The sequence below is a fragment of the Trachurus japonicus genome, chromosome 3 (assembly GCF_045865225.1).
Source record: "Trachurus japonicus isolate A0001 chromosome 3, Traja_1.0".
In the NCBI taxonomy this organism is placed as follows: Eukaryota; Metazoa; Chordata; class Actinopteri; order Carangiformes; family Carangidae; genus Trachurus; species Trachurus japonicus.
Genome location: NC_140909.1, coordinates 9,782,914 through 9,795,129, shown reverse-complemented (window position 1 = coordinate 9,795,129; position 12,216 = coordinate 9,782,914). Strand labels below are relative to the sequence as shown.

Sequence of the window (12,216 nt, the reverse complement as noted above, 5' to 3'; positions counted from 1 at the left end):
ATGCTTATATTTCCACGTGTGCCTAAATTGTCAATTAACCACTTAGCGGACATGTTGGCCACTTCCTGCTGATCGTGTCAGTGTGGTTGGTTGGAGCTTGTTGTGCTGCCCCCAAGTGGCTAAAAAAGAGAAAAGTTAATATAGGAAATACCATCTACTCAACATGGATGCACGGAGCATTATGTGTGGGATTGTCAGCGCATTCCTCTTGGTTTACAGATGTCAAAATGGTTATGTTGTGTCCTGGGACCAAACAGGCAGAGACTCAGTATAAGGGCGGTTGTGCTCTGTGACTGGCATTTCAATCACAAAATTCTGAGAATCTGAAATGTTCGATTTGGTTTTGAGAAATCGAGCAGAGGTTAAAAGAAGAAAAACATCATTCATTATCTTATCTTAAAAAAACAATTTATTAATACACAAAATACCACCAGTATTGCAACAAAAAAAGACAAACAAATGTCAAAACCTCAATGCAGTACTTTGTTAGTACTGATAAGCACCATTTAGCAGAAATCGGTGTTGCAAAGTCAGTTTTTAGAAATCCACCAGGGTTGCATTTGCCTTCTGAGAGAAAGATTTTCCATAGAGCGCTATCCCTGGAGGAGGGGTCAGAGTCAGTTCAGATGACGTAAATCCTGGCCCCCGTCCAGCTCCAACACACAGTGTTCAGAACTTTCTTGGAAAGTCTGTTAGTCCAATTTTGTCCCTCAACCACGAAACAGTGGTGGCATTTGTCTGACCTGAAGCTGTCCAGACAAGTCAGGGCTATGAACCATCATAGGTGTACTTAGTATCAATCATTGACATATACATGTACCTGACCCATCACTACCGCATGGACATTTCACTCTTCGGGCTCAGGAGATCTCTGAACTCCAGAGATCTATATCATTACCACACTTATGTTTCCGGGATGTCCTTCAAGCAGAGTCCTGTCGCCTCCCCTGCTGCCTTAAAGGTATTGTGCAAACATGCATCCCTGTCAGTAAGAGAATTTCATAGTAACTGAATAAACCAGATCGCCTACTCACGTGTGGCAAGCCACCTCAGCCACTGATAATCCTTTGGAAAAAACTGTAATGCACCGAAAACATTACAATTCGGTGACACAGACAGTTTTATGCACCTCTATCGTGTGGTTGCATTGCTGTGCAAAATAGTTTAAAAAAAAGAAGCTGTAAATAAATGTCCGCTTGCCTACTTGTGATAAGGAGTGTCTCTGGAGCAGGGAACTTTCTGTTGCCTGCGGACAGCGCAGATGGAGTAAGGTTTGGGCTGTAGGGTCATGCCCAGTTTGGGAGCGACAGTCGGCACAGCTCCTGGTGGGAACTGAAGATGAAACCTCTGTAACAAAGTGGTGAAAAAGAGGAACATCTCCATCCTGGCCAGTTGTTCACCCAAGCATTGACGCCTCCCTGAAAAGAGAAAAGTCCTCCATTTAGACCAACACACAAGCACATGTGACTAATATGGATAATAGGTTTAAGATAAAAGGGTTTTTAAGTAACAGTGTATATTTCACAATTACCCTTAGTTTTATATTTCTAATGCATAAGGGCATCTGAAAGCCTCAAGTAACCTGGAAACATTTCTAAAGTGATTCCTGAAAACAATTTGTGGTTAAACCTAAACAGCCACTGATGGTCCCTGACTCATTAAAGATTAAGAAAGGTTATGAGACTAACCCAAGGAGAAAGGAAGGAAGGCCTCTCGCCTCACAAAGTTGCCGTTGCTGTCCAGAAACCTCTGCGGTGAGAAAACACCAGGATCGTTCCAGTACTTCTCATCAAAGTGCACTGAGTAGAGGTTTGTGATCACCATGGTGCCTTTGGGGATTGTGTAGCCGTTGACTTTTGCATCCTGGGAGGTGGCACGGAAAATACCAAGTGGGACGATGTTGCAGAAGCGGAGAACTTCGTGCAGAACGGCCTCAACGTAGGGCATCTTCTGCTTGTCCTCCAGAGTGGGCGCCCTCCCATTGGCCAACACGCTGTCGATCTCTTTGTGCACCCGCTCTTAGTACAGAAAAACAGACGCCACTATCAGGCATGTATTCATGCATAACATAACAATTACATTCAGAGCAAACACATTTTTCTCTTATGGTCGAACCAGAATTAAAACGTTTTCAGATTAAATCGATGCTTCTATTGCAACTGACCTTGTATGTTGGGGTAGAGAGCCATGTACAGCATGGCCCAGCGCAGGGTGTTGGTCGTGGTCTCTGTACCAGCAATTATGAGTTCTCCAACCGAGTAGATGAGATTCTCATAGGAATAAGAGGAACTGGGATCTCCTGCATTCTGCTCCAACTCGTCCAAATAGGCGTCAACATAGTGACGAGGAACGTGCGGCACCCTGCCCTGAGAGAAACCCTGAATAACCTGCAGTAAGAAGTCGTAAACCTCGGCAGCGTTGCGGAACAGCTTCTGGTGCTTTCCAAAGGGCACGTACTCAATCCATGGGAAGGCATTGTAGAGTAAGGCCCAGCCGCTCACCGCTAGTTCCACATTCTCACTGAATATCTCAATCATGTGCTGGAAGTTGCGGTCGTCGTACGTAAATCGCTGTCCGAAAATGATCAGGTTGGTGATGTTGGACACGGCGTTAGTCACGAGGTGTTTGGGGTTGAAGGGTTTCCCCTTGTGTTCATCGATGGCGTCAACGAAGAACATGCACTCCTCTGAGATCTTCCTCTCAAACATCCTCTGCCCGCTGCCAAAGTAACGGAAAGAGTTGCAGGCCAGTTTACGGTGTTCAATCCAGCCTTTGCCGTATTTACAATTCAGAAGGCCTGTGGATAATGGAGAAAAAAAAATTTAATCACTATACAGATAATAATTAAAGGTTCATTTTATCGCTTGTAATCACATCACAGCATCTTACCGCCCATTTTGGTCATTTTCTTGAACAAGGGCAACGATGGACGATCAGCAAACACCTCGCTCTGATGGTAGAGACATTCTCTGACACAGTCGTATCCATTCAATACCACAGTGAGGATGCCTCCCAGGTCAAGACTAAAAATCTGAAATGTACACATTGTGACATGAGCACAACTCCCTTTTGTTCTTTGTGCACATTTCTATTCACATTTGCTAAGGAATGAGGAACAACTGTGGACATGTTGCAACATTTAACTTGAGCTCTGCTCTCCAGAGTGGAGTTTGATGAGACAGACAGATGAGGATGAGTTTAACTCCCATTACAGTGAATGAATCCATCTGACCCAGCTCTGCACCTAAATTAAGTTTAACTTTACAAATGACAGTTAGCAGAAGCAACTCTGTGACCTAATATGTGTCTACTGGGAGGAGGCTTTAATTTGTGGGAGACCCTGATTTGCCAGTTATTCTCCTCCAAGCTAATGCAACAGAGCGCCAAAATGTCAGGGCGAGTCTCCTTTGTTTCAGGAGGATTTTCCTATGTGTGTGTGTGTGTGTGTGTGTGTGTGTGTGTGTGTGTGTGTGTGTGTGTGTGTGTGTGTGTGTGTGTTTGTATATACGTGTGTATGTGTGTGCGTATGAAACCTCTTAGAGAAGCTCATGCACAGTTTGCACAGCCCTCGGCTAAAAATACCTGCAGACCAGTCACCAGACATGAAAAGCGCTGAGTCGGCTGTGTCGTTACCTGTCCGTGAACTTCGCTCTGCTTCTTGAGGAAGACGTGCGGCTCGGTGGCCAGCGACATAATGTTCCCTATCACAGGGATGGGAGATGGACCAGGAGGAAACCCCGGGGGCCTCCTCTGCTTGACGAGCTGGCGAACCAGCAGGAGAGCGAGGAGGGCGACAGCCAAGCAGCCCACACCGAGCAGAGCCTGCGCGCTGGACACCGGCACCAGGGACGGCGACTTTATTGAAACCATCTTTTCCAAACTGTCTCTTCCCCTCTCTGCTGCCAGACGAACCCTGCTGACTTCGGCTTCCCCTCAGACGAACTGAAGCACATATGTATCATCTTGCACATTTTCTATCCCCCGCCTCTAAGGCGAAGATTGGCCAGAAAGTCAGAGTCAGCTGTTCGTGAACTTTGCTCTGCTGCTGATCAATAATCGGGATCATTTTGGTGGTTATTAGGTTGAGATCCTGCCTGCTTTTAATTAACCTACAGAGGGGGCGGGACGTTATAAAACCACAGTAGATCAGGCCCAGTTATTGATCGTAAAAAAAGCTTCGCCTATTAAAGTTGAAAACTTCTTATTAAACGTAAAATGCACTTCCAAGTTGAACTCACGTGCACATATGGATCTTGGATGCAAGGAATGAGAATGACACGTGCACAAGCACTAATTGACATCACCAATTATGTAAGTATGATTTAAATATATCATATAACAGTGGAGGCGGGGAGGCGGGGAGGAGACCTCAGACTAAACCGCAGTTTGCAGTGCACACAAAGTCTGGAAGCCTCTTTCCTCGTACAGCCTCTTACATGGAAAACGCTGCGGCGCGTTTAAGGTCAAAATCTGACTCTGGGAAAAGTGAATGTTTAAAGCTGCAGCTTCCTCCGCCATAAACAGAAACAAGGATCAGCAGAAACAGAGTCGACAACACCACCTGAGAGCTGCAGCACAGACTATGCATACTCCAGTATGCAAACTATGCACACGAGTATGCAACAGTTTCATATTAAAATCAAGAACTTCCAAGTAGACACCACTAAGTGAGGAGACAATAATATGTGCTGTCCTCAAATGTCAAGTAAAGGGGAAGTCCGTCAATAGGTAGCAGCAGCAGCACAATAAAGGCACTAGGATGCATGTTCTCAGACATACACCACCAGGCCTAAACCATCTCCTCTCAATCATGTAGTTGTTTTTAAATAGAAATACATTTTTTGAATAGATCTTTTTCAATGCATGTCCATGTAATGAGATAATAAAGACATGAGGGGGATGTATCAACAACTTTCTCCAAACAGAGGCAGAAAAAATAGTAGAGTTGAGATTTTATTGATTTCATTTATTTCACATCTGTGCAGGAAACCTATTGTTTTAGTTTTAAGGGGTGTAATATTACTTAAGCCGACAGAAAACTGCTGCAAACCAAATATTTTGAAGAAATATTAATATATTTTTGATTTTGTTTATTTCCAAACTTCACCTAGCTTCTTTCTTTAAAGCACTGCAACATTGCTTTCATATTAGATAAGTCTTACGTTTTTTTCTATGCTTGCTTGAGCAAAGACACTTTTTCTAAAACACTATTATCCACAGGATTATGTAATGCACTGATAGTAATTACAACAGAATATAAAAAGAATTACACCGAAACGTGGAAAGCTTCTTTTGTGTATCAACATTGAATTCACTGAAGTAATTAACCAGGAGGTTTTGGCGAAGCACATTTGTTTATTAGTTAGCCTGTTTTGTTTTTAAAGCAAATAAACTTTGCCCCAGTAAGCTGCTGCAGGTTCTTTCACCTCAACGCGTTAAAGGTTAGGTCCTGCACTACATTCAGAGGTCAAAGGTTATGGCATGCACCACATTCCAGACTTGCAGGGTTATGTGAGATTTTTCAGACTTGTAGGCTGAAAACCTGAACTCATCCAGAACGGTGCAGGTCAGGACTGTGCAGGAGTCTCCTAATGGATGGGTATTGAGTTTCAAGATTGCAGGGCAGTGGTTGTTTGTTTTGTTTTAACCAAGTGAATCAAAATCCATAAATAGACGTTACACAATATTTGCTAAATATTTAGGATAATCCAATCCAATTCCTAGACTACAATCACTACACAATGCGGTTGTTTACGTTTTGTTTTGTTTTTTGAGGGGGGGGGGTTGCCCCTTTACTCTGAGCTGAAGTGAAGATTAATGGACCTTATAGCTATTAACACTACTAAAGGTGTTATTCTATTAACAATTTGCACTTTTGTAAAAGCATGCTCTCCACATTGCGGTGTGATCAGTTCATCATGACTGACTCCTCATTAGACATGAAGTTGTTTATTCAGCTGTTCCTTCCTGCTGAGGCAGCTGGGAAGCATTTTTTTCTTAGATGCCTCAAACGGTCTCTACAGACCTCTCCCAATCATTCAGATTTGTCAGGGCGACCTAATGAGGACATTCTTGCTAATTACTTCTATGCTTCCTGCCAGCTTCCCCAGACTCAAAAGCTATCCTAGAAGCTGTATGCCAATCTGTCAGTTTTAATCAAATAAAGATGGTTTCACTGTTGCATTATCTTGTTGAACACAAGTGACAAGTGTCCAGGTGGTAAAATGGACCACCGTTTTAAAGTAACATGGATGCGGAAAAAAAGAAGAATCAGAGAATCCTTTAGAAATAACAACATCGGAAAAAAAATTGGAATAACTACTGCTATTATTATTATAAAAAAAATATTTAAAAATGTCAACATTTTTATGTTTGGAGTGGAAGGTATGAATATCATGAGGTTAGTTTGAACAGATTTCACTGGTAGAGCCCAGTAACCGTATCCCATCTGGAAGAAAATGCCGGTTTTCTTTCCATCTGTATTGTAAAATATTATTTTGGGCACATTCTCTCAAATGTACATAAGAATATATTACATTTTCTTCAAGGGACACTCAAATTTTACACATGAAGTTCAGTTAACTTGTTAAGAGAAGTTCCACTCTGACTGTAAAAACAGTTATATAATGACCCAGATTTTAAAAACTAACCCAGATAATGTGATCAGGGTTATCTTGGCCTGGGCTGGGACTTTTTTTTTTTAACAGTAAGGCTGAACTATAAACTGGAATTGGCAGGAGTGTATGAAGCGTGATGAGGAGTGTGATGAGTCACATGATTTATTAAATTGTAGAAAGGATCATACATTTACAGAGCAGGATATTTCAGCCTTGGCTGCATTATGTTTTTGTTTTAAACATTCTCTTTTAAATTTATGCCACTAGCAAGTTGCACAAAAATATCTGGTGTATACATTTAATAAGATACTGTGGAGTCATGAATCTCTCGGGCTAATTGAGGAAATTAAATACCAGAAAAATGAAAGTATTTCACCAGAACCATGCAAAACTACGGTAATATGAATCCTGGGCATTACTCCTAATGACCTAAAATAACAAAGATTAAAGTAAAAGCTGCCAATTTATAGAGGCAATGGAAAACACAGTATGCAGTATGTCATCATATTACCCAGGTCTATGGGGTAATTTTATTCCACCCTGACCAATGCATGTGATTTAACGCAGTTACTGTGTGTGTGGTAGCAGAGTATCAGTCTTTACATTAAGGCCGCTTGAAGAGTGTTCGTCTGGCCAATCTAAACTAAAGGGCATGTGCAACATGTCTAAAGGACATGAGTGCCTTGACCACTGTTGTCCTGTGGTAAATTATTTACCATCCAGACGACTGGGATTATGAAGTGCATGTGGAAAATCTAATTACCAAACTCCTCTAATGCTGTCCAGAATCTCTTTTTCCGACAGCACAATGACAGTGACAGGCACAACAAGGACTCTTGTAATCCCTCTGTAACTACTGACCAGGTGTTTAAATGTTAGGTTACATTTTGGTAAGCTTCCTAATGGAGAGCAGGTGGATGTCCTTTTCGCTGAGGGTTACTTACTGTTTATACTTCCATGAGGTTTTAATTTAGTTTAAATGTGGTGTTCTGTTTGAGGACGCAGGCTCAGATCTTAGGAGGGGAAGAAAAACTCAGCGGAGGACTGATGTATCTTTAACGTCACAGATAATTAAAGATCCTTCCATACGCTCAAATTTCCATAATTTCATTCTTTTACACTCACTTTGATATCACTGTAGGATCACTCCAGCTGATTATCAACTCTTGCTTCCTATTTGAATAATGCAAGCTGACGATATAGCTTTGAAAGAAATTCGCTTTGGGACTTTTTTTTTGTCAAAGAATAGTGCTGCGACTCTGACAAAAAAAAAAAAAAAATCATACTGACGCAACTGAGACTGTCACTGATGTGCACCGCAGTGAGAATAACGCTGCCCTCTCTGTCACAAATACTCTCCTGTGTTGTAATTAATTTTCCAGACCAATTCATGCCTAACATTTGGGAATAATGTGAAGAGTGCGAGCTAATTGCGTTCTTGACAATACACTTTCCCCCTTGGATACTAGTTTCTCAGTTTCCACTCATGTCCCTGGTCAGAACAGGCAGTAGTGGCCTGAGAAAAGCCCCCAGACCAAAGCAGCATGAGGGGGACTTAACTTTTACAAAGACCATTATAAACTGTGTCTCAAATGATTTCTAGCCTTTTAAGCCATGGAGGAAAAGAGTTAGCGTGATGGTTTGATGCAATTTCTGTAGTTATAAAAAAAAACTGCTGATTTTCTGTGGTCAGATTCAGTACATACTTTATTGGGAGAAGTTTGGGATGAGTAGTTTCCAAAAAGGTTAACATAAAGAAAATGTAATTTCTTAGCAAGGTACTCAAATTAGAGCAAGACAATAAAAATTAATCTGTGTGTGTATCTGGAATCTCCTGCTCCTGAGCCTTTGGTCCTCCACCAGCAGTTCTGACAGTATGTGGAGCTGTTGGAGGCTAATTTAGTGCCTTGTGTGGAGCTTGCAGGCCTGCTCAATAGTACTAAAAGGCTCATCTACGCTAATGAGTTTCCTTGTGACGCAAAAAAAATAACTGGGAGGCAGGATGCTTTATGCTACATCATCCAATATTGTTACATAAAGGGAATTAGAAAATGGCTAGGGACCAAGAGCGCAGTAATTAGCTTGGAGAAACCAGATGAACACCGCTGAATTCTGAGGGAAGGTTCAGTTTATCCAGCATTCACTACAATGACCTCCGTCCATAAAATGGCATTATTTTGACCAAACATATTTACGCTATGAAAATGAGGAGGATTAATCTGTTCTACAGATTTGCACACACAGTATGTTGACAACAAACTCTGGGGGGGCTTCCATCAGCTGTGAATTGTGTAAAATGGTCAAATGTCTTCGACTTGATGACAGGTCCATCATAATAACAGCTGACAACATGCTCTATGGTTAGGAGGCAGTTTTATACCACAACCCCAATCCAGAAGCAGAAAACCTACTAAAAATGTACTCAATAGATAAAAGATGATCAACTTAATAAAAATGCATCTTGAGTGAGTGCAACAATGTCTGCTTTGTCTTTTTATGGGGAAAACTTTGTCAGCTGCTTCAAAATAACCTCTGTGCCATGACTGGAAGAACCTTGTCACCAACAAAATGATGCACGTTGTAATATACTGTAGTATTATATTAGTCCTCAGGATCGTCAGACAGACACTGCGAGGGTATCAGTGGATGACTGACTCTCTTAAGAGATGACTTCATTACAAATTATGCTACTGTTGCAACTTGTGCACCCGTTTCCAATACGTGGCAGCTTTTTGTGAATTGATGCAATTTACATACAAGCTCTTTTATTGGCCTTTTCTTTAAGTGACGTGAAACTTCTGATTGGCTAGCAGATTGAGGTAAACATCTGACTGGCCAATAGACTATGATCAAGTGCTCACTCAAGTACTACAGAAACCCACAGGGAGCATATATATAAGCCTGCACTGTGGGAGTGCTCAGCAGATTCACAACTGAGTCCTATCATTTAATTCTTCATTAGCAGAAGATTTATCATCTTACGGTAAGTAAAAGACTGCTTATCCAGATTACAGTAGTAGTTGGTTGTCTCTGACTGAAATGTTGCTGTTTTTGCAGAGTGGACTGGGTAGCTATCAATTATACTGGTGCCTACTGGTTTTTAGTGCAAGATAGATTGTGCTGTTCTGGTTTGATGATATTATGATATCTGTGGTAGGGTGCAGTTAATTCTGCTAATGGACTGTTATAGTTCCTGGAAAAGCCTCCTATAACCGTACATCAGCAATAGCTCTTCGATCTGAATGTGCGTCCTCAGCAGCTTAAACAGAAAGGGTGTGAGAGAGTGACGGAGAGGATTCAACAGCTGTGAATGCATGTAGATGAAGAAGACAACATTTTCGATTACCTTTTTTGGTATTACCGTATGTGTGTTTTCCACAGGGAGTCATAATGATGCTGAGACTCTGGTCTGTCCTTCTTGCCAATGCGCTGATCATTTGTCAGATGTACATCTCGGAGGCAGCTCCATCCAGGTGAGACTTGTGGCATTATCCCTAAAAAGTTGATTAATGTAATGTAAAAAACAAAACAAAATCATTATTACCGGTATTGTGTTGTTTTTGATGCATACATTTCCTTTCTTTACTATAACTGATCAAATATACTTGATGTTAAATGTAATTTCCTTTAAATATCAAAGCCAGTCTTGCATGTTGAAGATCATCATTAGTCTTGATATAATGTCTAATGTCTTCCTGTATTTTCAGAACCAACAAGGACTCCCTGTCAGATGGAGTCTCACTATCAAACGATGATGCGCAGAGGTTACTCAGAGATATGAAGGCGTTCATGCAGATAGCTTCAGATGAGCAAGACCACCAAACAGCCAATGGGATCAGGTATCTATCTGTCTGTCTCTCTGTCTATCATCAGTAATCAAATCTTTTATCAGTTAAGCAAAATGTAACATACTTTTGCTCATAAGTCCAACAGCTCCAACTTTGATGTTTATTATTTATCAAGGTAGTGAAAAAAACATAAACTAATCTCTGTCCTAATCCATTATTGCATGGACTTATTTAATTTATTCATCCATTCATTCTTTCAGCATTTAATGTGTTTCCACAGTCGGAAAACTGAAGAAAGCATGAAAACATGCATGATAGACATTAGCGAAGCAGAACGACAGCATGATAACTCAACCTAAATATTTTGGTTAACGAAAATCTTCATATGCCTGTTGGATCTTTTAGCATGCCTTTGAAATGTTAATTCCACTCAGCATTTCTGTAAATGCATGACATATTTGAAAAACATCATGCATGTAACTATAAATATTCATCTGCATGCCACAGTTACTGTAAGCCTGTTTCTGCATGTTTGTCTCTGTCTCTAACAGCTTGGATAGACCCATGTCTAAGCGTTGCACCGGCTTAAGCACTTGTGTGCTGGGTAAACTCTCCCAGGATATTCACAAACTGCAAACCTATCCCCGCACTGACGTAGGAGCGGGGACGCCTGGCAAGAAGAGAAGTCTCTCTGAGTGATATGAAAACTTTGCCACCTCATACACTTGAAATTCAGTTGTTAGCCCATCGGTTCATTGTCTGTCTGAGTTGACTTCTGCTTTTTCATCCAGCTCCATCCCTGCACCAGCTTGCTGATGCATGTCAGACTAGTTTTAAAAAGAATAAAAACATTGTTGCTTTAATTTTCCATTGGCTCACATTAGATTTTGACAGAGAAATGAAAACTTAAAATTGTGTTTGGCAGTTCTGTGTAATGAATAATAAAACATAAGAACAGCTAAAAGTCTCTCTGATGGTAACTTCTTCTCTTCATGGTAATTAGTTTTACTCAATAATACATTTATCTTTTAATCAAAGCTGCATTTAATTAATTCAAAATTGAAAACACACATGACAGAGAATAAGAAAATGAAGAAAGAGAGGGTAAGCATAAGCATACTGTATAACGTAATCTCTTTTTTTGTTTATATGAATAATTCTGGACAATTTTCTTCAGAGTCTCTCATGTAGGTGTCTTATTTGATCTTTAACTTTATAACAAACTCTGGTCACTTTCTTTTTCATTCTAATAAGCAATGCAACAGCACAGAAGCGGGCGTGCAACACAGCCACCTGTGTGACTCATCGCTTGGCTGACTTACTGAATCGGTCAGGGGGACTGGGACACAGCAACTTTGTTCCTACTAACGTGGGAGCCCAGGCGTTCGGGAGACGGAAGCGGCACGGACCTGTGTGAGCTCAAGAACAAATAGGCTACATGGTATGTTACCACGCCATACTGTACTCCCATAACAGTATAATTCCTGTTCCATAATTATTTATACTGTAAGGGAGTAATTAAAGCAGATATCAGTGGAATGTTTTTGTTAATATAAGTCCTAAATAGTCCTATTTTCCGTCAGCAATCACTTACATGAAGTATTTCAGCCTAAACACGAGTCTCTCCGTCACTCTGCTCTGCTGTAACCCGAGGAGAAAAATTTCCTTGTGGGATACAAGTGTTATCCAATGAGGGGAGAGAACTGCATGAAGGGCTGTGTGTGCAGCCAAGGGATGCGCGTGAATGTGGTGACGTAGCACGAGGACCAATTGATGCCTGACAAGGGCGGGGGCTGCTAACTCATGGTGCG

General features: G+C 41.2%; 2 protein-coding genes across 4 annotated transcripts; one reads left to right on the top strand and one right to left on the bottom strand.

The window, feature by feature from the left end:
* Positions 1-391: 391 nt before the first annotated feature.
* Positions 392-4,581, bottom strand: cyp2r1 (cytochrome P450, family 2, subfamily R, polypeptide 1). Its single transcript, XM_085760339.1, has 5 exons — positions 3,634-4,581; positions 2,890-3,031; positions 2,165-2,797; positions 1,689-2,018; positions 392-1,418 (listed from the first exon to the last, which is right to left on the bottom strand). Exons 1-5 carry the CDS (start codon positions 3,868-3,870, stop codon positions 1,201-1,203), a joined length of 1,560 nt encoding a protein of 519 aa, XP_085616465.1. The 5' UTR covers positions 3,871-4,581; the 3' UTR covers positions 392-1,200.
* A 4,698-nt stretch (positions 4,582-9,279) lies between these two features.
* Positions 9,280-11,837, top strand: calca (calcitonin/calcitonin-related polypeptide, alpha). Of its 3 annotated transcripts, none has more exons than XM_085760358.1 (4): positions 9,280-9,600; positions 9,999-10,090; positions 10,325-10,456; positions 11,660-11,837. In XM_085760358.1, the coding sequence occupies exons 2-4, from the start codon at positions 10,008-10,010 to the stop codon at positions 11,820-11,822; spliced, it is 378 nt and encodes a 125-aa protein (XP_085616484.1). In that variant the 5' UTR covers positions 9,280-9,600; positions 9,999-10,007; the 3' UTR covers positions 11,823-11,837. The 3 variants fall into 3 exon arrangements, with proteins under 3 accessions (XP_085616484.1, XP_085616476.1, XP_085616490.1); XM_085760350.1 differs by having other exon boundaries at positions 9,280-9,604; positions 10,003-10,090; XM_085760364.1 differs by lacking the exon at positions 11,660-11,837 and adding an exon at positions 10,957-11,254 and having other exon boundaries at positions 9,280-9,604; positions 10,003-10,090.
* The last annotated feature ends 379 nt before the right edge of the window (positions 11,838-12,216 follow it).

Bases quoted from the DNA above. Each gene is read 5' to 3' on its own strand.
- cyp2r1 (XM_085760339.1), bottom strand. From the start codon at position 3,870: ATGGTTTCAATAAAGTCGCCGTCCCTGGTGCCGGTGTCCAGCGCGCAG. The intron at 3,032-3,633 runs GTAACGACACAG...TGTACATTTCAG, and splicing joins AGAGCGAAGTTCACGGACAG to ATTTTTAGTCTTGACCTGGG. The intron at 2,019-2,164 runs GTCAGTTGCAAT...TTCTGTACTAAG, and splicing joins TCTCTACCCCAACATACAAG to AGCGGGTGCACAAAGAGATC.
- calca (XM_085760358.1), top strand. From the start codon at position 10,008: ATGATGCTGAGACTCTGGTCTGTCCTTCTTGCCAATGCGCTGATCATT. The intron at 10,091-10,324 runs GTGAGACTTGTG...CTGTATTTTCAG, and splicing joins TCGGAGGCAGCTCCATCCAG to AACCAACAAGGACTCCCTGT. The intron at 10,457-11,659 runs GTATCTATCTGT...CATTCTAATAAG, and splicing joins CAAACAGCCAATGGGATCAG to CAATGCAACAGCACAGAAGC.